At 55.8% G+C, this 25,450-nt stretch overlaps 1 protein-coding gene across 1 annotated transcript; it reads right to left on the reverse strand.

The window, feature by feature from the left end:
* Nucleotide 1: 1 nt before the first annotated feature.
* Nucleotides 2–20,859, reverse strand: RCC2 (regulator of chromosome condensation 2; the record flags this gene model as incomplete). Its single annotated transcript, XM_048326018.1, is given in 7 exon segments — nt 2–525; nt 9,141–9,284; nt 12,749–12,842; nt 15,207–15,506; nt 15,508–15,530; nt 17,646–17,720; nt 20,463–20,859. Coding segments are annotated over 5 exon segments (1,083 nt in total), but the record flags the coding sequence as incomplete, so codon positions are not given.
* Nucleotides 20,860–25,450: the final 4,591 nt, after the last annotated feature.

Below are 25,450 nucleotides of genomic sequence, written 5' to 3' on the forward strand. Positions count from 1 at the left end.
GTTCTCCCAGATTTTGGGGCCATTTTCCCAGATTTTGGGGCCGTTCTCCCACTTTCTGACCCAGAAGGGGCACATTTGGGGCCGTTTCCCCACATTTTGGGGCCGTTTTCCCAGATTTGGGGGCCGTTTTCCCACATTCTGACCCAAAGGGGCGCATTTGGGGCCGTTTTCCCAGATTTGGGGCTGTTTTCCCAGATTTGGGGCCGTTTTTTCCACATTTTGGGGCCGTTCTCCCCCACATTTTGGGGCCGTTCTCCCCCATTGTGACCCAGAAGGGGCAGATTTGGGGCCCTTCTCCCCCGTTTTGGGGCCGTTCTCCCCCGTTTTGGGGCCGTTCTCCCCCACGGTGACCCCGCGGGGCAGGTTTGGGGCCGCGTTCCGGCCGGGCCGTACCGGTCAGCGCCAGGGTGTGGTTGCGGCCGCACGCTGCGGCCACGATGGCCTCGCTGGCCAGCACCTCGATGAGCTTGGGAGCCTCCACGCGCTTCGTGTCCCCGTGGCCCAGCTGCCCCTTCTCGTTGCGCCCTGCGGTGGCAAATCCCGGCAAATCCGGGGAATCCCGGGAAGCGCCGGCATCAGCCGGCCTGGGAACGGCCCTGGAGGCCGTGCCAGGGCCCGCCCCACATCCAGCTTTTCCTCGGGATCCCGGCTCCGATCCCCCCATCCCGGCAGCCCCGGATCATTCCCAACCAGCTTTGCTGGGAAACCTTTCCCAAACTTCCCCTGGCCCAGCCTGAGGCCGCTCCCGCTCATCCCACACGGAAATCCCGACCCCGCTCCTGCCAGGGAATTCCAGAGGGGAAAAAAGGGGCGGATTTAGGGCTGTTTTCCCAGGTTTTGGGGAAAAAGGAACGGATTTAGGGCTGTTTTCCCAGGTTTTGGGGAAAAAGGAGTGGATTTGGGGCAGTTTCCCCAGATTTTGGGGTGAAAGGGGCAGGTTTTGGGGCAGTTATCCAGATTTTGGGGAAAAAGGAGCAGATTTGGGGCTGTTTTCCCAGATTTTGGTTGAAAGGGGCGGATTTTGGCACCGTTTTCCCAGATTTTGGTTGAAAGGGGTGGATTTTGGCGCCATTTTCCCAGATTTTGGGTGAAAGGGGCGGATTTTGGCGCCATTTTCCCAGATTTTGGGTGAAAGGGGCGGATTTTGGCACAGTTTTCCCAGATTTTGGGTGAAAGGGGCGGATTTTGGGACAGTTTTCCCAGATTTTGGGGAAAAAGGAACGGATTTAGGTCAGTTTCCCCAGATTTTGGGGTGAAAGGGGCAGATTTTGGCACAGTTTTCCCGGATTTCGGGTGAAAGGGGTGGATTTACGGCCATTGTCCAGATTTTGGGGTGAAAGGAGTGGATTTTGGCACCGTTTTCCCAGATTTTGGGTGAAAGGGGCGGATTTTGGCACAGTTTTCCCAGATTTTGGGTGAAAGGGGCGGATTTTGGTGCCATTTTCCCAGATTTTGGGTGAAAGGGGCAGATTTTGGGGCAGTTATCCCAGATTTTGGGGAAAAAGGAGCAGATTTGGGGCTGTTTTCCCAGATTTTGGGTGAAAGGGGCGCATTTTGGTGCCGTTTTCCCAGATTTTGGGTGAAAGGGGCGGATTTTGGCACCGTTTTCCCAGATTTTGGTTGAAAGGGGCGCATTTTGGTGCCGTTTTCCCAGATTTTGGTTGAAAGGGGTGGATTTTGGTGCCATTTTCCCAGATTTTGGGGTGAAAGGGGCGCATTTTGGTGCTGTTTTCCCGGATTTTCCCTGGCCCAGCCTGAGGCCGTTCCCTCTCACCCCGGGATGCACATCCCGGCCCCCCGGGGAATTCCAGAGGGCCGGAATGTCGCCCCCATCCCGCTTTTCTGCAGGCCAAGCCCTCTCCCAGCTCCCTCAGGAATCCTCCGGCCCCTTCCCAGCTCCGTTCCCAATCCAGGCTCATCCCGGCCCCGGATCCCTTCGTGTCCCCAGCAGGAGCCGGCCCTGGGCCTTGTTCAACCCCAAATCCTTGGATTCATCCCACAGATCCGGCCCAGCCCCTCGGGGCCTTCCTGCCCTCCGGCAGATCCCCGGGAATCCGGGATTCATCCCAGAAACCCCACCCCGGGAATCCGGGATTCATCCCAGAAACCCCCCTTGGGAATCTGGGAATCATCCCAGAAACCCCCCCTGGGAATCCAGGAATCATCCCAGAAACCTCCCCTCTAAAGGAGTCCTCTGGGATGAATCCCAGATTCCCAGGAGGGCCTTTAGGGGCAAATCCCCGTTCCCAGGAGGGATTTCAGGGATGTGTCCCCATTTTCCAGGTGGATTTTAGGGACAAATCCCAGATTCCCAGGAGGGATTTCAGAGACACATCCCCAGGTTCCCAGAGGTGGCTCCAGGGACAAATCCCAGATTCCCAGAGGTGATTCCCGGGACCCTTCCCCCATTCCCAGAGGTGATTCCTGGCACCTGTGGCCCGTTCCCAGGGCGATTCCTGGCACTCACCCCATTCCCAGGGTGATTCCATGGCCCCGTCCCCATTCCCAGGCGATTCCCAGCACTTACCCCATTCCCAGGTTATTCCTGGCCGATCCCTCACTCACTCACCCCTATTCCCAGGCGATTCCCAGCCGATCCCGCATTCACCCCCATTCCAGGGTGATTCCATGGCCCCATCCCCATTCCCAGCCCATTCCCACCCCTCACTCACGCCATTTCCAGGCCATTCCCATCCCATCCAATCCCAGCCCACACTCACTCATCCCCATTCCCAGGTTATTCCTGGCACTCACCCCATTCCCAGCCCATTCCCATTCCCATTCCCGGCTCACCCCAGCTCCAGAGGCGTCCCTCGGCGCTGATCAGCAGGCTGTGCCCATTCCCATTCCCATTCCCATTCCCATTCCCGGCTCACCCCAGCTCCAGAGGCGTCCCTCGGCGCTGATCAGCAGGCTGTGCCCATTCCCAGCCCATTCCCATTCCCATTCCCATTCCCGGCTCACCCCAGCTCCAGAGGCGTCCCTCGGCGCTGATCAGCAGGCTGTGCCCATTCCCATTCCCATTCCCATTCCCATTCCCGGCTCACCCCAGCTCCAGAGGCGTCCCTCGGCGCTGATCAGCAGGCTGTGCCCATTCCCATTCCCATTCCCATTCCCATTCCCATTCCCGGCTCACCCCAGCTCCAGAGGCGTCCCTCGGCGCTGATCAGCAGGCTGTGCCCATTCCCATTCCCATTCCCATTCCCATTCCCATTCCCGGCTCACCCCAGCTCCAGAGGCGTCCCTCGGCGCTGATCAGCAGGCTGTGCCCATTCCCATTCCCATTCCCATTCCCATTCCCATTCCCGGCTCACCCCAGCTCCAGAGGCGTCCCTCGGCGCTGATCAGCAGGCTGTGCCCCATTCCCATTCCCATTCCCATTCCCATTCCCGGCTCACCCCAGCTCCAGAGGCGTCCCTCGGCGCTGATCAGCAGGCTGTGCCCATTCCCATTCCCATTCCCATTCCCATTCCCGGCTCACCCCAGCTCCAGAGGCGTCCCTCGGCGCTGATCAGCAGGCTGTGCCCATTCCCATTCCCATTCCATTCCCATTCCCATTCCCATTCCCGGCTCACCCCAGCTCCAGAGGCGTCCCTCGGCGCTGATCAGCAGGCTGTGCCCATTCCCATTCCCATTCCCATTCCATTCCCATTCCCGGCTCACCCCAGCTCCAGAGGCGTCCCTCGGCGCTGATCAGCAGGCTGTGCCCATTCCCATTCCCATTCCCATTCCCATTCCCATTCCCGGCTCACCCCAGCTCCAGAGGCGTCCCTCGGCGCTGATCAGCAGGCTGTGCCCATTCCCATTCCCATTCCCATTCCATTCCCGGCTCACCCCAGCTCCAGAGGCGTCCCTCGGCGCTGATCAGCAGGCTGTGCCCATTCCCATTCCATTCCCATTCCCATTCCCGGCTCACCCCAGCTCCAGAGGCGTCCCTCGGCGCTGATCAGCCCATTCCCATTCCCCGGCTCACCCCAGCTCCAGAGGCGTCCCTCGAGCGCTGATCAGCAGGCTGTGCCCATTCCCATTCCCATTCCCATTCCCATTCCCATTCCCGGCTCACCCCAGCTCCGAGAGGCGTCCCTCGGCGCTGATCAGCAGGCTGTGCCCATTCCCAGCCCATTCCCATTCCCATTCCCATTCCCGGCTAACCCCAGCTCCAGAGGCGTCCCTCGGCGCTGATCAGCAGGCTGTGCCCATTCCCATTCCCATTCCCATTCCCATTCCCATTCCCGGCTCACCCCAGCTCCAGAGGCGTCCCTCGGCGCTGATCAGCAGGCTGTGCCCATTCCCATTCCCATTCCCATTCCCATTCCCATTCCCGGCTCACCCCAGCTCCAGAGGCGTCCCTCGGCGCTGATCAGCAGGCTGTGCCCATTCCCATTCCCATTCCCATTCCCATTCCCGGCTCACCCCAGCTCCAGAGGCGTCCCTCGGCGCTGATCAGCAGGCTGTGCCCATTCCCATTCCCATTCCCATTCCCATTCCCATTCCCATTCCCGGCTCACCCCAGCTCCAGAGGCGTCCCTCGGCGCTGATCAGCAGGCTGTGCCCATTCCCATTCCCATTCCCATTCCCATTCCCATTCCCGGCTCACCCCAGCTCCAGAGGCGTCCCTCGGCGCTGATCAGCAGGCTGTGCCCATTCCCATTCCCATTCCCATTCCCATTCCCGGCTCACCCCAGCTCCAGAGGCGTCCCTCGGCGCTGATCAGCAGGCTGTGCCCATTCCCATTCCCATTCCCATTCCCATTCCCGGCTCACCCCCCAGCCTCCAGAGGCGTCCCTCGGCGCTGATCAGCAGGCTGTGCCCATTCCCATTCCCATTCCCATTCCCATTCCCATTCCCGGCTCACCCCAGCTCCAGAGGCGTCCCTCGGCGCTGATCAGCAGGCTGTGCCCATTCCCATTCCCATTCCCATTCCCATTCCCATTCCCATTCCCGGCTCACCCCAGCTCCAGAGGCGTCCCTCGGCGCTGATCAGCAGGCTGTGCCCATTCCCATTCCCATTCCCATTCCCATTCCCGGCTCACCCCAGCTCCAGAGGCGTCCCTCGGCGCTGATCAGCAGGCTGTGCCCATTCCCATTCCCATTCCCATTCCCATTCCCGGCTCACCCCAGCTCCAGAGGCGTCCCTCGGCGCTGATCAGCAGGCTGTGCCCATTCCCATTCCCATTCCCATTCCCATTCCCGGCTCACCCCAGCTCCAGAGGCCGTCCCCCTCGGGCGCTGATCAGCAGGCTGTGCCCATTCCATTCCCATTCCCATTCCCATTCCCATTCCCATTCCAGGCTCACCCCAGCTCCAGAGGCGTCCCTCGGCGCTGATCAGCAGGCTGTGCCCATTCCCATTCCCATTCCCATTCCCATTCCCATTCCCGGCTCACCCCAGCTCCAGAGGGCGTCCCTCGGCGCTGATCAGCAGGCTGTGCCCATTCCCAGCCCATTCCCATTCCCATTCCATTCCCATTCCCGGCTAACCCCAGCTCCAGAGGCGTCCCTCGGCGCTGATCAGCAGGCTGTGCCCATTCCCATTCCCATTCCCATTCCCATTCCCGGCTAACCCCAGCTCCAGAGGCGTCCCTCGGCGCTGATCAGCAGGCTGTGCCCATTCCCATTCCCATTCCCATTCCCATTCCCGGCTCACCCCAGCTCCAGAGGCGTCCCTCGGCGCTGATCAGCAGGCTGTGCCCATTCCCATTCCCATTCCCATTCCCATTCCCGGCTCACCCCAGCTCCAGAGGCGTCCCTCGGCGCTGATCAGCAGGCTGTGCCCATTCCCATTCCCATTCCCATTCCCATTCCCATTCCCGGCTCACCCCAGCTCCAGAGGCGTCCCTCGGCGCTGATCAGCAGGCTGTGCCCATTCCCATTCCCATTCCCATTCCCATTCCCATTCCCGGCTCACCCCAGCTCCAGAGGCGTCCCTCGGCGCTGATCAGCAGGCTGTGCCCATTCCCAGCCCATTCCCATTCCCATTCCCATTCCCGGCTAACCCCAGCTCCAGAGGCGTCCCTCGGCGCTGATCAGCAGGCTGTGCCCATTCCCATTCCCATTCCCATTCCCATTCCCGGCTAACCCCAGCTCCAGAGGCGTCCCTCGGCGCTGATCAGCAGGCTGTGCCCATTCCCATTCCCATTCCCATTCCCATTCCCGGCTCACCCCAGCTCCAGAGGCGTCCCTCGGCGCTGATCAGCAGGCTGTGCCCATTCCCATTCCCCATTCCCATTCCCATTCCCGGCTCACCCCAGCTCCAGAGGCGTCCCTCGGCGCTGATCAGCAGGCTGTGCCCATTCCCATTCCCATTCCCATTCCCATTCCCATTCCCGGCTCACCCCAGCTCCAGAGGCGTCCCTCGGCGCTGATCAGCAGGCTGTGCCCATTCCCATTCCCATTCCCATTCCCATTCCCATTCCCGGCTCACCCCAGCTCCAGAGGCGTCCCTCGGCGCTGATCAGCAGGCTGTGCCCATTCCCATTCCCATTCCCATTCCCATTCCCATTCCCGGCTCACCCCAGCTCCAGAGGCGTCCCTCGGCGCTGATCAGCAGGCTGTGCCCATTTCCCATTCCCATTCCCATTCCCATTCCCGGCTCACCCCAGCTCCAGAGGCGTCCCTCGGCGCTGATCAGCAGGCTGTGCCCATTCCCATTCCCATTCCCATTCCCATTCCCATTCCCGGCTCACCCCAGCTCCAGAGGCGTCCCTCGGCGCTGATCAGCAGGCTGTGCCCATTCCCATTCCCATTCCCATTCCCATTCCCATTCCCGGCTCACCCCAGCTCCAGAGGCGTCCCTCGGCGCTGATCAGCAGGCTGTGCCCATTCCCAGCCCATTCCCATTCCCATTCCCATTCCCGGCTAACCCCAGCTCCAGAGGCGTCCCTCGGCGCTGATCAGCAGGCTGTGCCCATTCCCATTTCCCATTCCCATTCCCATTCCCGGCTAACCCCAGCTCCAGAGGCGTCCCTCGGCGCTGATCAGCAGGCTGTGCCCATTCCCATTCCCATTCCCATTCCCATTCCCGGCTCACCCCAGCTCCAGAGGCGTCCCTCGGCGCTGATCAGCAGGCTGTGCCCATTCCCATTCCCATTCCCATTCCCATTCCCGGCTCACCCCAGCTCCAGAGGGCGTCCCTCGGCGCTGATCAGCAGGCTGTGCCCATTCCCATTCCCATTCCCATTCCCATTCCCGGCTCACCCCAGCTCCAGAGGCGTCCCTCGGCGCTGATCAGCAGGCTGTGCCCATTCCCATTCCCATTCCCATTCCCATTCCCATTCCCGGCTCACCCCAGCTCCAGAGGCGTCCCTCGGCGCTGATCAGCAGGCTGTGCCCATTCCCATTCCCATTCCCATTCCATTCCATTCCCGGCTTCACCCCCAGCTCCAGAGGCGTCCCTCGGCGCTGATCAGCAGGCTGTGCCCATTCCCATTCCCATTCCCATTCCCATTCCCATTTCCCGGCTCACCCCAGCTCCAGAGGCGTCCCTCGGCGCTGATCAGCAGGCTGTGCCCATTCCCATTCCCATTCCCATTCCCATTCCAGGCTCACCCCAGCTCCAGAGGCGTCCCTCGGCGCTGATCAGCAGGCTGTGCCCATTCCCATTCCCATTCCCATTCCCATTCCGGCTCACCCCAGCTCCAGAGGCGTCCCTCGGCGCTGATCAGCAGGCTGTGCCCCATTCCCATTCCCATTCCCATTCCCATTCCCGGCTCACCCCAGCTCCAGAGGCGTCCCTCGGCGCTGATCAGCAGGCTGTGCCCATTCCCATTCCCATTCCCATTCCCATTCCCGGCTCACCCCAGCTCCAGAGGCGTCCCTCGGCGCTGATCAGCAGGCTGTGCCATTCCCATTCCCATTCCCATTCCCATTCCCGGCTCACCCCAGCTCCAGAGGCGTCCCTCGGCGCTGATCAGCAGGCTGTGCCCATTCCCATTCCCATTCCCATTCCCATTCCCATTCCCATTCCCATTCCCATTCCAGGCTCACCCCAGCTCCAGAGGCGTCCCTCGGCGCTGATCAGCAGGCTGTGCCCATTCCCATTCCCATTCCCATTCCCATTCCCATGTCCAGGCTCACCCCAGCTCCAGAGGCGTCCCTCGGCGCTGATCAGCAGGCTGTGCCCATTCCCATTCCATTCCCATTCCCGACTCACCCCAGCTCCAGAGGCGTCCCTCGGCGCTGATCAGCAGGCTGTGCCCATTCCCATTCCCATTCCCATTCCCATTCCCATTCCCGGCCTCACCCCAGCTCCAGAGGCGTCCCTCGGCGCTGATCAGCAGGCTGTGCCCATTCCCATTCCCATTCCCATTCCCATTCCGGCTCACCCCAGCTCCAGAGGCGTCCCTCGGCGCTGATCAGCAGGCTGTGCCCATTCCCATTCCCATTCCCATTCCCATTCCCATTCCCGGCTCACCCCAGCTCCAGAGGCGTCCCTCGGCGCTGATCAGCAGGCTGTGCCCATTCCCATTCCCATTCCCATTCCCATTCCCGGCTCACCCCAGCTCCAGAGGCGTCCCTCGGCGGCTGATCAGCAGGGCTGTGCCCATTCCCATTCCCCATTCCCATTCCCATTCCCGGCTCACCCCAGCTCCAGAGGCGTCCCTCGGCGCTGATCAGCAGGCTGTGCCCATTCCCATTCCCATTCCCATTCCCATTCCCGGCTCACCCCAGCTCCAGAGGCGTCCCTCGGCGCTGATCAGCAGGCTGTGCCCATTCCCATTCCCATTCCCATTCCCATTCCCATTCCCGGCTCACCCCAGCTCCAGAGGCGTCCCTCGGCGCTGATCAGCAGGCTGTGCCCATTCCGCTGATCAGCAGGCTGTGCCCATTCCCATTCCCATTCCCATTCCCATTCCCGGCTCACCCCAGCTCCAGAGGCGTCCCTCGGCGCTGATCAGCAGGCTGTGCCCATTCCCATTCCCATTCCCATTCCATTCCCATTCCCGGCTCACCCCAGCTCCAGAGGCGTCCCTCGGCGCTGATCAGCAGGCTGTGCCCATTCCCATTCCCATTCCCATTCCCATTCCCATTCCCATTCCCATTCCCGGCTCACCCCAGCTCCAGAGGCGTCCCTCGGCGCTGATCAGCAGGCTGTGCCCATTCCCATTCCCATTCCCATTCCCATTCCCATTCCCGGCTCACCCCAGCTCCAGAGGCGTCCCTCGGCGCTGATCAGCAGGCTGTGCGCGGCGCAGGGCCCCGACACCACGGAGCGCACGCGCAGCCCCGCCAGGCCCCCGTAGCGGTGCGGCCCCCACAGGTTCTGGCCCAGGTTCCGGTAGGCGGCTGGAACGGGAACAACGGGAACGGCGCCGTTATCCGGGGAAAAACGGGAATGGCCCCAGGATGCAGGGAAAAGTGGGAATGACTGGGGTATCCGGGGAAAAGTGGGAATGGCCCTGGTATCCAGGAAAAACGGGAACGGCGCTGTTATCCCGGAAAAACAGGAATGGCCCCGGGATCCAGGAAAAGCGGAATGGCCCCAGGATCCAGGGAAAAGCGGGAATGACTGGGGTATCCGGGGAAAATGGGAATGGCCCCGGGATCCAGGGAAATGGGAATGGCGCCGTTATCTGAGGAAAACGGGAATGGCCCAGTTATCCAGGGTAAAGTGGGAATGGCCCCGGGATCCAGGGAAATGGGAATGGCGCCGTTATCTGAGGAAAACGGGAATGGCCCAGTTATCCAGGGTAAAGTGGGAATGGCCCTGGTATCCAGGAAAAACGGGAACGGCGCCGTTATCCGGGGAAAAACGGGAATGGCCCCAAGATCCAAGGAAACAGGAATGGCTGGGGTATCTGGGGAAAAGTGGGAATGGCCCAGTTATCCAGGGTAAAGTGGGAATGGCCCCGGGATCCAGGGAAACGGGAATGGCCGTGGGATCCAGGAAAAGCGGGGGAATGGCCCCAGGATCCAGGGAAACAGGAATGACTGGGGTATCTGGGGAAAAGTGGGAATGGCCCAGTTATCCAGGGATAAACGGGAATGGCCCCGGGATCCAGGAGAAACGGGAATGGCCCAGTTATCCAGGAAAACGGGAATGGCCCCAGTATCCAGGAAACGGGAATGGCCCAGTTATCCAGGAAAAACGGGAATGGCACCATTATCCAGGGAAAACGGGAATGGCACCGGGATCCAGGGAAACGGGAATGGCCCCGTTATCCAGGGAAAAACGGGAATGGCCCTGGGATCCAGGGAAAAATGGGAATGGCCCTGGTATCCAGGGAAAAGTGGGAATGGCCCCATTATCCAGGAGAAATGGGAATGGCGCCAGGATCCAGGGAAAACGGGAATGGCCCTGGGATCCAGGGAAAAATGGGAATGGCCCTGGTATCCAGGGAAAAGTGGGAATGGCCCCATTATCCAGGAGAAATGGGAATGGCGCCAGGATCCAGGGAAAACGGGAATGGCCCCACTATCCAGGGAAAGATGGGAATGGCCCCGGGATCCAGGGAAAAAGGGGAATGGCCCCGGGATCCAGAGAAACGGGAATGGCCCAGTTATCCAGGAAAAACGGGAATGGCCCCAGTATCCAGGGAAAAACGGGAATGGCCGGGGTATCCGGGGAAAACGGGGGCAGCCCGGTTATCCCAAATTTTTCCCGAGAAATAAATGGGAATGTCGCCCTCACTCCATGTTTCTCCCCAGAAATAAATAAATGGGAATGTTCCCCTCATCCCAGGTTTGTCCCAAGAAATAAATAAATGGGAACGCTCCCAGTTAATTAACGAAATGAATTAATTACAACTACATCAAAGGAACAGGAAAGTTAACGAAGGGTTAACGCGACAAGAAGGGAGCAGCGCCTGAGCTTGGCTCTGCAGCAGCGCTGGGGCACCCCAAGCCCCGGCTCCGATGAGGAGGTGCAGCTGTGATTCCTCCCCCAATTAACCAATTAATTAATTTAATTAACAAGTTAGCATGAGAAGGAGGAGGCAATTAATGAAGTTCAAATGCACCCAAAACGGGGGCAGGGCCTGAGCTTGGCTCTGCAGCAGAGCTGGGGCACCCCACAGATTCCGGCCCTGGTTAAGGTGTGAAACTGGGGCTCCTCCTCCCCCCTGTTAATTAATTAATTAATTGATTAATGGCATTAATTCAACATAGCCGTGGGAAAGAAGCAGGAAAATGAAGGAGCCGTGAAGGCACCGAAAATGAGCAGAGCCCGACTTTGGCTCTGCTGGAGAGCCAGGACACCCCAGATCCCGGCCCCAGCTCGGGTATCGAACGGTTAATTAATTTAAAAATTAATCAATTTTTAATATTAATTACATATAACCTCACGCAAGGAGGCGAATTAATGAACCACAAATGCATGCAAATAAGCAGAGTCTTGGTTTGGCCGAGGCACCCCAAGCTCTGGCCCCGATTCCGATCCAAAACTGTGACTCCTCCCCCAATTAACGAATTAATTAAACATGACCAAATCAAAGAAGCAGGAAAATGAAGGAGCTGTAAAAACAAACAAAGCCCAAATTTGGCTTTGCTGGACACCCCAAATCCTGGCCCCCAATTAAGAGGTGCAACTCTAACTCCTCCCCAGTTGATTAACAAGACTTAATTAAAGCCAAATGCCCACAATTAAGCAAATTAACGGCACAGAAGCACGGAGAGGACCGGCGGAGCAGGAACGGGCCCCTGGCAGGAGCTCCCCAAATCCCCAGCCAGCCCAGAGGAACCCCCTCCCGGAAGGCTCATTAACTGAAGGTGTAATTAAACACGGATGCCTAATTAAGAGCAATTAATGAGATGCATCCCAAGGCCGGTTTAGCCCGGCCTCTGCTCTGTAGCTGCAGTAACGACCCTTCCCCAACGCCAACAGCAACAACGAGATGGGAACGATAATTAGGGACCAGCAGTAATTAACCGGAGATAACGATTCATTAGGGATGCACTGAAAACAAACCAATTAATTAATTGCTAGAACAGCTCTGGCCTCGGAGGGCCGGGGCACCCCGAGTTCCAGCCCACGGTGTGATTTGCAGAGATTGGGGGAACCCCTCCGAAAGCTTCGTTAGTTTTTAATTGTTTAATTAACTTTCCAAATTAAAAAGCAATTAAGCAGTTAGGCACAGAAGTCAGCAGGAGAAATTAATTAGTGAATATCTACGTGCACCGAAGGAAGGCGGGTCACGGGGTCACGGCTCCCCACACGGCCATTAATTACTCATTAACCCCCAATTAATACCAATTAACCCCACGGCCCTTAATGAGGGCCCTACCGGACCCCAGAAGTTCATTGATCACAAATGAACCCCAAATTAATACCAATTAATTAAACAGCCGTTAATGAAGTCCTACCCTGCCCCAGAAGTTCATTGATCACAAATGAACCCCAAATTAATACCAATTAATTAAACAGCCGTTAATGAAGTCTACCCTGCCCAGAAGTTCATTGATCACAAATGAACCCCAAATTAATACCAATTAATTAAACAGCCCTACTCTGCCCCGAAACATTCATTGATAACTAATTAACCCCAAATTAATTATAATTAATCAAAGAGCTGTTAATGAGGGCCCTAGCCTGCCCCGAAACATTTATTGATTACGAATTAACCCCCAATTAATACCGGTAATTAAGCAGCCGTTAATGAGGCCCTACCCTGCCCCGAAACATTTATTGATTACGAATTAACCCCCAATGAATACGGATTAATTAAGCAGCCGTTAACGAGGCCCTGCCCGCTCGGACACGTGGACGGGTGACTGGTGAAGGGCGGTAATTAGCGGTAATTAACGGGCCCTACCCTGCTGTTTAGGCACTTCCTTGCGGCCGATCAGGTCCCAGTTGGTGGCCCCGAAAATGAGGAGCTGGCCCCGGCTCTTGGAGCCCTCGAGCTTCTGGGGGACACGGACGGGGACAGAGGGTCAGGGACAGACGGACAGAGGGTCAGGGACAGACGGACAGAGGGACAGAGGGGACAGAGGGTCAGAGGGACAGGGACAGACGGACAGAGGGGACAGGGACAGACGGACAGAGGGACAGAGGGGACAGAGGGTCAGAGGGGACAGAGGGACAGAGGGACAGAGGGACAGAGGGGACAGAGGGACAGAGGGGACAGAGGGACAGAGGGACAGACGGACAGAGGGGACAGACGGACAGAGGGACAGGGACAGACGGACAGAGGGACAGAGGGGACAGAGGGTCAGAGGGGACAGAGGGACAGAGGGGACAGAGGGGACAGAGGGACAGAGGGACAGACGGACAGAGGGGACAGACGGACAGAGGGACAGGGACAGACGGACAGAGGGACAGAGGGGACAGAGGGTCAGAGGGGACAGAGGGACAGAGGGGACAGAGGGGACAGAGGGACAGAGGGACAGAGGGGACACGGACGGGGACAGAGGGGACAGAGGGGACAGAGGGGACAGAGGGACAGAGGGGACAGAGGGTCAGAGGGGACAGGGACAGACGGACAGAGGGACAGAGGGGACAGAGGACAGAGGGGACAGAGGGACAGAGGGACAGAGGGGACAGGGACAGACGGACAGAGGGGACAGAGGGACAGAGGGGACAGAGGGACAGAGGGACAGAGGGGACAGGGACAGACGGACAGAGGGGACAGAGGGGACAGGGGCAGGGACAGAGGGGACAGAGGGACAGGGACAGACAGACAGAGGGACAGAGAGGACAGGGACAGACGGACAGACGGACAGAGGGACAGAGGGGACAGGGACAGACGGACAGAGGGACAGAGGGGACAGAGGGACAGAGGGACAGAGGGTCAGGGACAGACGGACAGAGGGGACAGAGAGACAGAGGGGACAGAGGGACAGAGGGACAGAGGGGTCAGGGACAGACGGACAGAGGGGACAGAGGGGACAGGGGCAGGGACAGAGGGACAGAGGGACAGGGACAGACGGACAGAGGGACAGAGGGGACAGGGGCAGGGACAGAGGGACAGGGACAGACAGACAGAGGGGACAGAGGGGACAGGGACAGAGGGACAGAGGGACAGAGGGACAGGGACAGACGGACAGAGGGGACAGAGGGGACAGGGACAGAGGGACAGAGGGACAGAGGGACAGACGGACAGAGGGGACAGGGACAGACAGACAGAGGGGACAGAGGGGACAGGGATAGAGTGAGGGACAGAGGGGTCAGGGTCAGGGACAGAGTGAGGGACAGGGGACGGGATAGGGGACAGAGGGGACAGGGTCAGTGTCAGGGTCAGTGTCAGGGACAGGGGCAGGGATAGGGGACAGTGGATGGGGGATGTGGGGACAGCAGGGCTGGGGGGGCACATGGGGGACGCTGGGGATGGGGGGACAAAGGGGACACTGGGGACGTGAGGAGCATTGGGGACATCAGGGATGTGGGGGGGCACAGGGGAGATGGCACTGGGGCATGTGGGGGGCACGGGGGGCGTGGGGACAGCAGGGACACGGGGACAATGAGGGGGGGCTTTAAGGGGTGCAGTGGGGGTGTGTAAAGGGGGCTCTATAAGGGCACAGGGGGGGCTTTAAGGGGTGCAGTGGGGGTGTGTAAAGGGGGCTCTATAAGGGCACAGGGGGGCTTTAAGGGGAGCAGTGGGGGTGTGTAAAGGGGGCTCTATAAGGGCACAGGGGGGTCCAAGGGGAGCAGTGGGGGTGTGTAAAGGGGGCTCTATAAGGGCACAGGGGGGCTTTAAGGGGTGCAGTGGGGGTGTGTAAAGGGGGCTCTATAAGGGCACAGGGGGGCTTTAAGGGGAGCAGTGGGGGTGTGTAAAGGGGGCTCTATAAGGGCACAGGGGGGTTAAGGGGAGCAGTGGGGGTGTGTAAAGGGGGCTCTATAAGGGCACAGGGGGGTTAAGGGGAGCAGTCGGGGTGTGTAAAGGGGGCTCTATAAGGGCACAGGGGGGTTAAGGGGAGCAGTGGGGGTGTGAAAAGGGGGCTCTATAAGGGCACAGGGGGGTTAAGGGGAGCAGTGGGGGTGTGTAAAGGGGGCTCTATAAGGGCACAGGGGGGCTTTAAGGGGAGCAGTGGGGGTGTGTAAAGGGGGGCTCTATAAGGGCACAGGGGGGCTTTAAGGGGTGCAGTGGGGGTGTGTAAAGGGGGCTCTATAAGGGCACAGGGGGGTTAAGGGGTGCAGTGGGGGTGTGTAAAGGGGGCTCTATAAGGGCACAGGGGGGGCTTTAAGGGGAGCAGTGGGGGTGTGTAAAGGGGGCTCTATAAGGGCACAGGGGGGTCCAAGGGTGCCGGGGTGCCCTCCCCCCCCGAGCTCACGATGCGCTCCTTGCTGTGCTCGGGCTCGCAGATCACCACGCTCTGTCCGCGGGCCCCAGGGCCTCCGGGCCCCGCCGCCGCCGCCGCCGCCGCCGCCGCCGCCGCCGCCCCGCCGGGCCTGCCGGGCCTGCGGGCCCCGGGGCTGCCGTCCCGCGGCCGCCGCTCCCGGGGCGCCTCCTCCTCGCTGCTGCCGCCGCTGCTGCCGCCGCCGGGCCGGGGCCGCCGCCTCCCGCCGCCCGCCGGGCCCGGCCGCCGCCTCCCGCCGCCCGCAGCGCCCGGGCCCGCGTCCCACGGCGGGCCCCGCCGCCTTCCTGCGGGGCATGGCTGCGGAGGCACCGTCACACACCCGCAGCCGCGGGCACCGCCACCGCCGGGACACGCGGGGACAGGGGGTGAGGAACCGTGAGGGGAAAGGGGGACAGGGGGTGAGGGGACAGTGAGGGGAAACGGGGGCAGGGGGACAGGGGGTGAGGGAACAGTGAGGGGAAATGGGGACAGGGGAACAGGGGGACAGGGGGTGAGGAACCGTGAGGGGAAAGGGGGACAGGGGGGTGAGGGGACAGTGAGGGGAAATGGGGACAGGAGGTGAGGGGGTGAGGAGCACCGTGAGGGGAAATGGGGACAGGAGGACGGTGAGGGGACAGTGAGGGGAAACGGAGACAGGAGGTGAGGAGCACCGTGAGGGGAAATGGGGACAGGAGGTGAGGGAGCACCGTGAGGGGAAATGAGGGACAGGGGCACCGTGAGGGGAAATGGGGACAGGGGGTGAGGAGCACCGTGAGGGGAAATGGAGAGAGGGGGACAGGGGGTGAGGGGACAGTGAGGGGAAATGGGGACAGGGGAACAGGGGGACAGGGGGTGAGGAACCGTGAGGGGAAATGGGGACAGGGGCACCGTGAGGGGAAATGGGGACAGGGGGTGAGGGGGCACCGTGAGGGGAAATGGGGACAGGGGCACCATGAGGGGAAATGGGGACAGGGGGTGAGGGGGCACCATGAGGGGAAATGGGGACAGGGGGACAGGGGCACCGTGAGGGGAAATGGGGACAGGGGGGGATATGGGGTGAGGGGGCACCGTGAGGGAAATGGGGACAGGGGGGATATGGGGTGAGGGGACAGTGAGGGAAATTGGGGACACAAGACACGGGATAGGGGGTGAGGGGAAATGGGGATGGGGGATACGGGGTGAGGGGACAGTGAGGGGAAATGGGGACAGGGGGGTGAGGGGAGATGGGCGCTTATGGGGACATGGGATGAGGGGAAATGGGGGGATATGAGGGGAGACGGGATGGGGGGGACAAAGGGGAGACCCCCCCCGTGAGTGGGACATTGAAGGGACACGGGGGGACACGGGGTGAGGGGAGATGGGGGAGATGGGGGACACGGGGGGAGATGGGGTGAGGGGAGATGGGGGATATGGGGGGACATGGGGTGAGGGGAGATGGGGGATATGGGGGTGAGGGGAGATGGGGGATATGGGGGACACAGGGTGAGGGGAGATGGGGGACATGGGGGACACGGGATGTGGGGAAAAGGGGGAGCCACGGTGGTGGAGATGAGGGGTTATGGGGGACACGGAATGAGGGGGATAAAAGGGGGGACACGGGGGACACGGGATGGGGATAGAAATGGGGGACAGGGGTGACCTGCAGCGAGGGGACGTGGGGAGGATTTGGGGGGACACGGGGGGAAGGGAGAGAGGGGAGCCCCGGGCTGTGGGGGGCTGGGAAAGGGGGGTGGGAAGGGGGTCTGGAAAAGGGGTCTGGAAAAGGGGGGTTCAAAGGGGAGGTGGGAAGGTGGGGGGGTTGCAAAGGGACGATTTGGAAAAGGGGGTGCCCGGGGGGGGTTCAAAGTGGGGGTGCAATGGGGGTCACACGGCGGGGTCGCGGGGAGATTTTGCAATGGGGGGTGCTCGGGAAGGGGGGGGTCCCGGGGGGGCGTTTTGGGGTTTTTGGGGTGGTCCCAAAGGGGATCCACGGCAGGAAAAGGGCCCGGAGACAAAGCGCTGCCTCCCCCCCCCAAAGCGGAGCAGAGGGAGGGGAGCACCGGCGGGGATTTTGGGGATCCCCCCTCCTTTATCCCGCTCCAAATCCCAAATCCCCGCCGCTCTCGTGGCGCTCCCGCTGGATTTTTTTTTTTGGGGGGGGGGGGGGGGGGTTCTTTTCCAGCGCGGGGCCCGAGTGGGGAGGGGGCCCCGGGGCCGGGGTCTCCCCCCGTGGCCATGCCCGGCCGTCCCCAGCGCCCCGCCGCCTCGGATCCCATTCCCGTTCCCGTTCCCCTGGAACAATGGGATCTCTGTCTGCCCCCTCGCACCACGTGGATCCGCCTTTTTGGTTTTTTTTTTTTTTTTAAATCTTTTTTACGCCCCCCCTCCCCCCCCACCCCTCTCCCCCTCCCCCCTCCCCGATCCCACTTTTTGACCCCCCCCCCCATTCCAGACCTGATTTTAGGGCGAAAGGTGCAGCATAAAGAAAGCGGCAGCGCGGGGCCTTTGCACTATTTTTGGTGGCGGTTCCTGTTGCAGGAAAAGAAAAAAAAAAAAAGGTAATTTTGGGGGTTTTTTTCTCGCTTTTTTTTCCCCTCCTCCTCTCGTTTTTTTTTTCCTCTTTCCCCCCTCTCTCCCCCCTCTCCTTTCTGTTCCCCTTTTCCTCCCTCAAATCCCACCCACCGGCTCCGCTCAAAACGTAAACGCGAGCGAATGGGACAATACAAAACAGAAACACATGGATGGGCAGGAAAAGGGGGAACGGGAAAAAAGGGAAAGAAAAAAAAAAAAAACCACCCGGATCCATCGTGCCTGGGAGAGGAAGAGGCCGCGCGGAGCAGCTCCATCTTTAGGGCTGGAAGACTCCGGGAGAGCCCAGGATCCCATCCTGCTCCTCCTCCCGGCTGCAGCCCAGCTCATCCCTCCTTGCCCGGGGGGTTTTTCGGGAAGGGAAAGGCAGGGCTGGGGGGTTAGGGATTGAGGAGAGGGGGAAAGGCGCTCGCTGCCCGGGTTGGGAAGGGGAGGAGTGGGGTTTTTCCAAGGGAAAATGGGTGTAGGGCGTTTATTGCCGGGAATAAATGCACGGATCCCAAAGGGTTTGATCCCCCCAAAATGCACGGATCCCAAAGGGTTTGATCCCCCCCAAATTAATTTCACTCATTCCAAAGGGATTTCCCCCCCCCAAATTAAATTCATTATTTCCAAAGGGATTTCGCCCCCCCCCCCAAAAAAATTAAATTCACTTATTCCAAAGGGATTTTCCTCCCCAAAATTAAATTCACTCATTCCAAAGGGATTTTCCCCCCAAAATTAGACTCACTCATTCCAAAGGAATTTTTCCCCCCCCCAAATTAAATTCACTCATTCCAAATGGATTTTCCCCCCAAATTAAATTCACTCATTCCAAAGGGATTCCCCCTCCCCAAAAATTAATTTCACTCATTCCAAAGGGTTTGTTCCCCCCCCAAAAATAAATCCACGCATTCCAAAGGGATTCCCCCTCCCCAAAAATTAAATTCACTCATTCCAAAGGGATTTTCCCCCCCCCAAATTAATTTCACTAATTCCAAAGGGATTTTTCACCCCAAAATTAAATTCACTCATTCCAAAGGGATTTTTCACCCCAAAAATTAAACTCACTCATTCCAAAGGAATTTTTCCCCCCCAAAATTAATTTCACTCATTCCAAATGGGATTTTTCACCCCAAAAAAATTAAATTTCACTCATTCCAAAGGGATTTTCCCCCCAAATTAAATTCACTCATTCCAAAGGGATTCCCCCTCCCCAAAAATTAATTTCACTAATTCCAAAGGGTTTGTTCCCCCCCAAAAAATAAATCCACGCATTCCAAAGGGATTCCCCCTCCCCCAAAATTAAATTCACTCATTCCAAAGGGATTTTTCCCCCCCAAAATTAAACTCACTCATTCCAAAGGGATTTTCCCCCCCAAAAAATTAAATTTCACTCATTCCAAAGGGTTTGTTCCCCCCAAATTAAATTCACTCATTCCAAAGGGATTCCCCCTCCCCCAAAATTAATTTCACTAATTCCAAAGGGTTTGTTCCCCCCCAAAATTAAATCCACGCATTCCAAAGGGATTTTCCCCCCCAAATTCAATTCACTTATTCCAAAGGATTTCTTTCCCCCCCCAAAAATAATTGCACAGATTCCAAAGGATTCCTCCAAATGAATTCCTGTATTCCAAAGGCTCTTTCCCTCCCTCGAAAACTCAATGCACACATTTAAAAGTGGATTTTTTTTCCCGAGAAATAAATGGGAATATTGCCTTTATTCCAACTTTTCCACCCAAAACTCAATGCACACATTTAAAAGTGGATTTTTTTTCCCGAGAAATAAATGGGAATATTCCCTTTATTCCAAGGTTTTCCCCAAGAAATGAATTTAAATATTCCCTTTATTCCAAGGTTTTCCCCAAGAAATAAATGGAAACATTCCCCTTATTCCAAGTTTTCCACCCCCAAGCTAAATGCAGATATTTAGAAGTGGATTTTCCAAGAAATAAATCCACTTTTTGCCTTTATTTCCAAGGGTTTTCCCAAAAAATCAGTGCCCATATTCCCTTTAGTCCAAGTTTTCCACCCAAAGCTCAATGCACACATTAAAAAGTGGATTTTCCCCAAGAAATAAATGGGAATATTCCCTTTATTCCAGGGTTTTTCCCGAGAAATAAATGGGAATATTTCCTTTATTCCAAGGTTTTCCCCAAGAAATAAATGGAAACATTCCCCTTATTCCAAGTTTTCCACCCCCAAGCTAAATGCAGGTATTTAAGAGTGGATTTTCCAAGATATAAATGGGAATATTCCCTTCATTCCAAAGGGTTTCTTTTGCTCACTCCCCTTTATTCCAGGTTTTGTTTGAACCAGGAGGAAATTCCCTTCATTGCGAGCGGGGATTTCGTGCAGGGGAATCGGCGGCGCCTTGGGAATTCGGGATGGATTCGGAATGTTTGGGATGGATTCGGAATGTTTGGGATGGATTCGGAATGTTTGGGATAAATGTGGGAATATTTGGGATGGATTTGGAATGTTTGGGATAAATGTGGGGTATTTGACTGGGATATCACTGCAGCATCCGATGCTTTTCCAAAGCCTGATGCAATCCCAAGGGATGATGCAATTCTGGGACCTGAGCCCGCGGAATTCCAGTGGAAACCCCCCCCTCCCCAAAATCCCCAAAAAACCCCTGGGAAAAGCCTTGGGATGAGGGAAAAGGGGTTCCAACGCCCCCCAGGAGAATTCCTTACTCACGGAAGGAGCCCCGGAGCCCCCAGCGCTTCCAGCATCACTTCAGGGCCGGCCGAGGGAGCGGGGGCCGCTCAGGGATTGTCCGGGATTTCCATGGAATGCGATGGGACCAGCCCCTGCCTGAGCCGGGATCCGGCCGCTGAGCCCCGAAAATGGGATTTTCCCCCCAAAAGGCCCGGCCGGGATTTATAGGGAGAAGGGAAGGTTCGGGACAGGCCGGGGCAGGCCGGGGGTGGAACTGGTTTTTCCTGGGATACGGAAAAACTGGATCTGCCGAGGGAGGCTGGAGCGGGAGCGGCTCACCCGGGATAACCCCGCGCTCCATGGATCCCAAATCCCGGCGGCAGCGGCGCCCCGGGACCGGGGCTCGGGGTGTTCCTGGGGATGGGATCGCTGGGAAACGGGGAATCTGTGGGATTGGGATCCCTGGGAAAGGGGGAATCTGTGGGATTGGGATCCCAGGGAAAGGGGGAATCTGTGGGATTGGGAACCCTGGGAAAGGGGGAATCTGTGGGATTGGGATCCCTGGGAAAGGGGGATTTGTGTGGGATTGGGATCCCTGGGAAAGGGGGAATCTGTGGGATTGGGATCCCTGGGAAAGGGGGAATCTGTGGGATTGGGATCCCAGGGAAAGGGGGATTTGGGTGGGATGGGATCCCCGGGGAAAGGGGATTAGTGTCCATAGGGATGGGATCGCTGGGAAAGGGGGAATCTGTGGGATTGGGATCCCTGGGAAAGGGGGAATCTGTGGGATTGGGAACCCTGGGAAAGGGGGAATCTGTGGGATTGGGATCCCTGGGAAAGGGGGATTTGTGTCCATAGGGATGGGATCGCTGGGAAAGGGGGATTTGTGTGGGATGGGATCGCTGGGAAAGGGGGATTTGTGTCCATAGGGACTGCAATCTTTGGGAAAGGGGGATTTGTGGGATTGGGATCCCTGGGAAAGGGGGATTTGTGTCCGTAGGGATGGGATCCCTGGGAAAGGGGGATTTGTGTGGGATTGGGATCTTTGGGAAAGGGGGATTTGTGTCCGTAGGGATGGGATCCCTGGGAAAGGGGGATTTGTGTGGGATTGGGATCTTTGGGAAAGGGGGAATCTGTGGGATTGGGATCCCAGGGAAAGGGGGATTTGGGTGGGATGGGATCCCTGGGAAAGGGGGATTTGTGTGGGATGGGATCTTTGGGAAAGGGGGATTAGTGTCCATAGGGATGGGATCGCTGGGAAAGGGGGATTTGTGTGGGATGGGATCCCTGGGAAAGGGGGATTTGTGTGGGATGGGATCTTTGGGAAAGGGGGATCTGTGTCCATAGGGATGGGATCGCTGGGAAAGGGGGATTTGCAGTGGGACCGTGTGCCGAAATCCCAGGATCGGGAGGCGTTGGGAGCAGCCTGGGAATGGGGGCCCGATGGGGCTGGAGCAGCTGTGGGATGCAGGGATGGGATAGGATGGGATGGGGGTGGGATTGGGATGGGATCGGGACGGGATGCAGGGATGGGATGGGATGCAGGGATGGGATGCAGGGATGGGATGCAGGGATGGGATGGGATGCAGGGATGGGATGCAGGGATGGGATGCAGGGATGGGATGGGATGCAGGGATGGGATGCAGGGATGGGATGCAGGGATGGGATGCAGGGATGGGATGCAGGGATGGGATCAGGATGGGATGGGATGGGATGGGATGGGATGGGATGCAGGGATGGCATTGGGATGGGATCAGGATGGGATGGGATGGGATCGGGATGGGATCAGAATGGGATCAGGATGGGATGCAGGGATGGGATGCAGGGATGGGATGCAGGGATGGCATCGGGATGGGATCAGAATGGGATCAGGATGGGATGCAGGGATGGGATGCAGGGATGGGATGCAGGGATGGGATGCAGGGATGGCATCGGGATGGGATCAGAATGGGATCAGGATGGGATGCAGGGATGGGATGCAGGGATGGGATGCAGGGATGGGATGCAGGGATGGGATGCAGGGATGGGATGCAGCCCCAGCCCTTCCCAGGCTCCTTTCCCAGCCAGGCTGCCGCTCCAGAGCTTTTCCAGGAGTTGCAGAGGCTCGGGGTGACACAAACGTGGGATTTGCCCCTTTTCCCAAGGATTTCGTGGGGGACAGGGCGGATCCAAGGCCTGGCTGGGCGGGGTCGGCTGGGAATTTGCCGGGAATTGCTGTGGGAGGAGGAGCAGGGACGAGCTGGAATTCCGGAGCCCCGCGGGGGGATTCGGGCTGGAGCAGCGGGAGCGGGCCCGGCCCCGGCAGCCGCGGGAGCGAATCCCAAAAAAAGCCGTGGGAAGGGCGCTGCGGGGATTCCCAGGGAACGCTGGCGGCGAGGGGCGGCCCCAGGCCGGAATTCCCGGGATTTCGGTGCCAGCGCAGGTGATCCAGGGAAAAGCGCTCCTTAAATGTGCGGAATGGGAACCCGTGTAAAATACAGGGAAACGGAACCTGCGGAGAGGCGGGAATGCTGGAAAAGAGGGAAAAGAGAGCGGACGGGAGCGGAGACGGGGAGTAACTCCGAGGAGCGTGCGGAACATAAAATACATCGAATGTTCGGGATGGGAACGGGAACGGACTCATGGAAACACCGGAAACCACCCAAAATACAAACAGAGGTGGAGACGTAACTCGGGTAAACGTACAGAAACATAGAAAGGGAAAGAAAAGATATAAAATAGGAACAGAGGTGTAAATAGAACTTACAGATGTGTAAAATATTAAATATATCAAATATATGGAATATAAATGTAAGTTAACTCATGGAAACACCTGAAACCACCCAAAATACAAACACTGATGGAGATACAACTCATGTAAACATGCAAAAATATAAAAAGGGATATAAAAGATATAAAATAGGAACAGAGGTGTAAATATAACTTATAGATGTATAAAATATCAAATATATCGAATGTACGGGATGGGAATGGGAACGGACTCATGGAAACACCGGAAACCACCCAAAATACAAACAGAGGTGGAGACGTAACTCGGGTAAACGTACAGAAACATAGAAAGGGAAAGAAAAGATATAAAATAGGAACAGAGGTGTAAATAGAACTTACGGATGTATAAAATATTAAATATATCAAATATATGGAATATAAATGTAAGTTAACTCATGGAAACACCTGAAACCACCCAAAATACAAACACTGATGGAGATACAACTCATGTAAACATGCAAAAATATAAAAAGGGATATAAAAGATATAAAATAGGAACAGAGGTGTAAATATAACTTATGGATGTATAAAATATCAAATATATCGAATGTACGGGATGGGAATGGGAACGGACTCATGGAAACACCGGAAACCACCCAAAATACAAACAGAGGTGGAGACGTAACTCGGGTAAACGTACAGAAACATAGAAAGGGAAAGAAAAGATATAAAATAGGAACAGAGGTGTAAATAGAACTTACGGATGTATAAAATATTAAATATATCAAATATATGGAATATAAATGTAAGTTAACTCATGGAAACACCTGAAACCACCCAAAATACAAACACTGATGGAGATACAACTCATGTAAACATGCAAAAATATAAAAAGGGATATAAAAGATATAAAATAGGAACAGAGGTGTAAATATAACTTATGGATGTATAAAATATCAAATATATCGAATGTACGGGATGGGAATGGGAACGGACTCATGGAAACACCGGAAACCACCCAAAATACAAACAGAGGTGGAGACGTAACTCGGGTAAACGTACAGAAACATAGAAAGGGAAAGAAAAGATATAAAATAGGAACAGAGGCGTAAATGTAACTTATAAATGTGTAAAATATCAAATGTATCGAATGTACGGAATGGGAACGGGAACGGACTCATGGAAACACCTGAAACCACCCAAAATACAATCACTGATGGAGATATAACTCATATAAACATACAGAAACATAAAAAGGGATATAAAATATATAAAATAGGAACAGAGATGTAAATATAACTTATAAATGTATAAAATATGAAAATATATCAAATATATGAAACATAAGTGTAAATATAACTCATGGAAACACCGGAAACCACCCAAAATACAAACCCAGATGCAGCTATAACTCATATAGACATAAAAAAAAGGGATATAAAATAGATAAAGTAGAAACAGATATGGATGTAACTTATAGAAACTTAAAAAATATAAAAATATATCAAGTGTATGAAATATAAATGTAAATTAACTCATGGAAACACCTGAAACCACCCAAAACACAGATGTAGCTATAACTCATGGAAACATATCTAAAAAGGAATATAGAATATATGAAATAGGAACAGAGATGTAAATATAACTTATAAATGTATAAAAATATTAAATATATCAAATATATGGAATAGAAATGTAAATATAACTCATGGAAACACCTGAAACCACCCAAAATACAATCTCTGATGTAGATATAACTCGTGTAAACATACAGAAATATAAGAAGGGATATAAAAATATATAAAATAGGAACAGAGATGTAAATGTAACTTATAAAATATAGCTTATAAATATATAAAATATGAAAATATATCAAATCTATGAAATATAAATGTAACTATAACTCATAGAAACACCTAAAACCACCCAAAATACAAACCCAGATGTAGATATAACTGATATAGACATAAAAAAAAGGGATATAAAATAGATAGAAACAGATCTGAGTGTAACTTATGGAAAGGTATAGAATGTAAATAAAAGTGGCACTGGCAATGGCAATGTAACAGAAATGGAAATGTAAATCTAAATATAAATATAAACATAAATACAAATATAAACACAAATATGAATATAGATACAAGTACAATATAAATATAAATACACATATATAGATATCAATATAAATATTAATATAAATATAAATACAAAATATGAATATAAATATAAATACAAATATAAATATAGATATAAATACAATATAAGTACAGTATAAATGTACACATACATAGATATAGGTATAGATATAAATACAAATA

Source organism: Corvus hawaiiensis, chromosome 22, assembly GCF_020740725.1.
Source record: "Corvus hawaiiensis isolate bCorHaw1 chromosome 22, bCorHaw1.pri.cur, whole genome shotgun sequence".
Classification (NCBI taxonomy): Eukaryota; Metazoa; Chordata; class Aves; order Passeriformes; family Corvidae; genus Corvus; species Corvus hawaiiensis.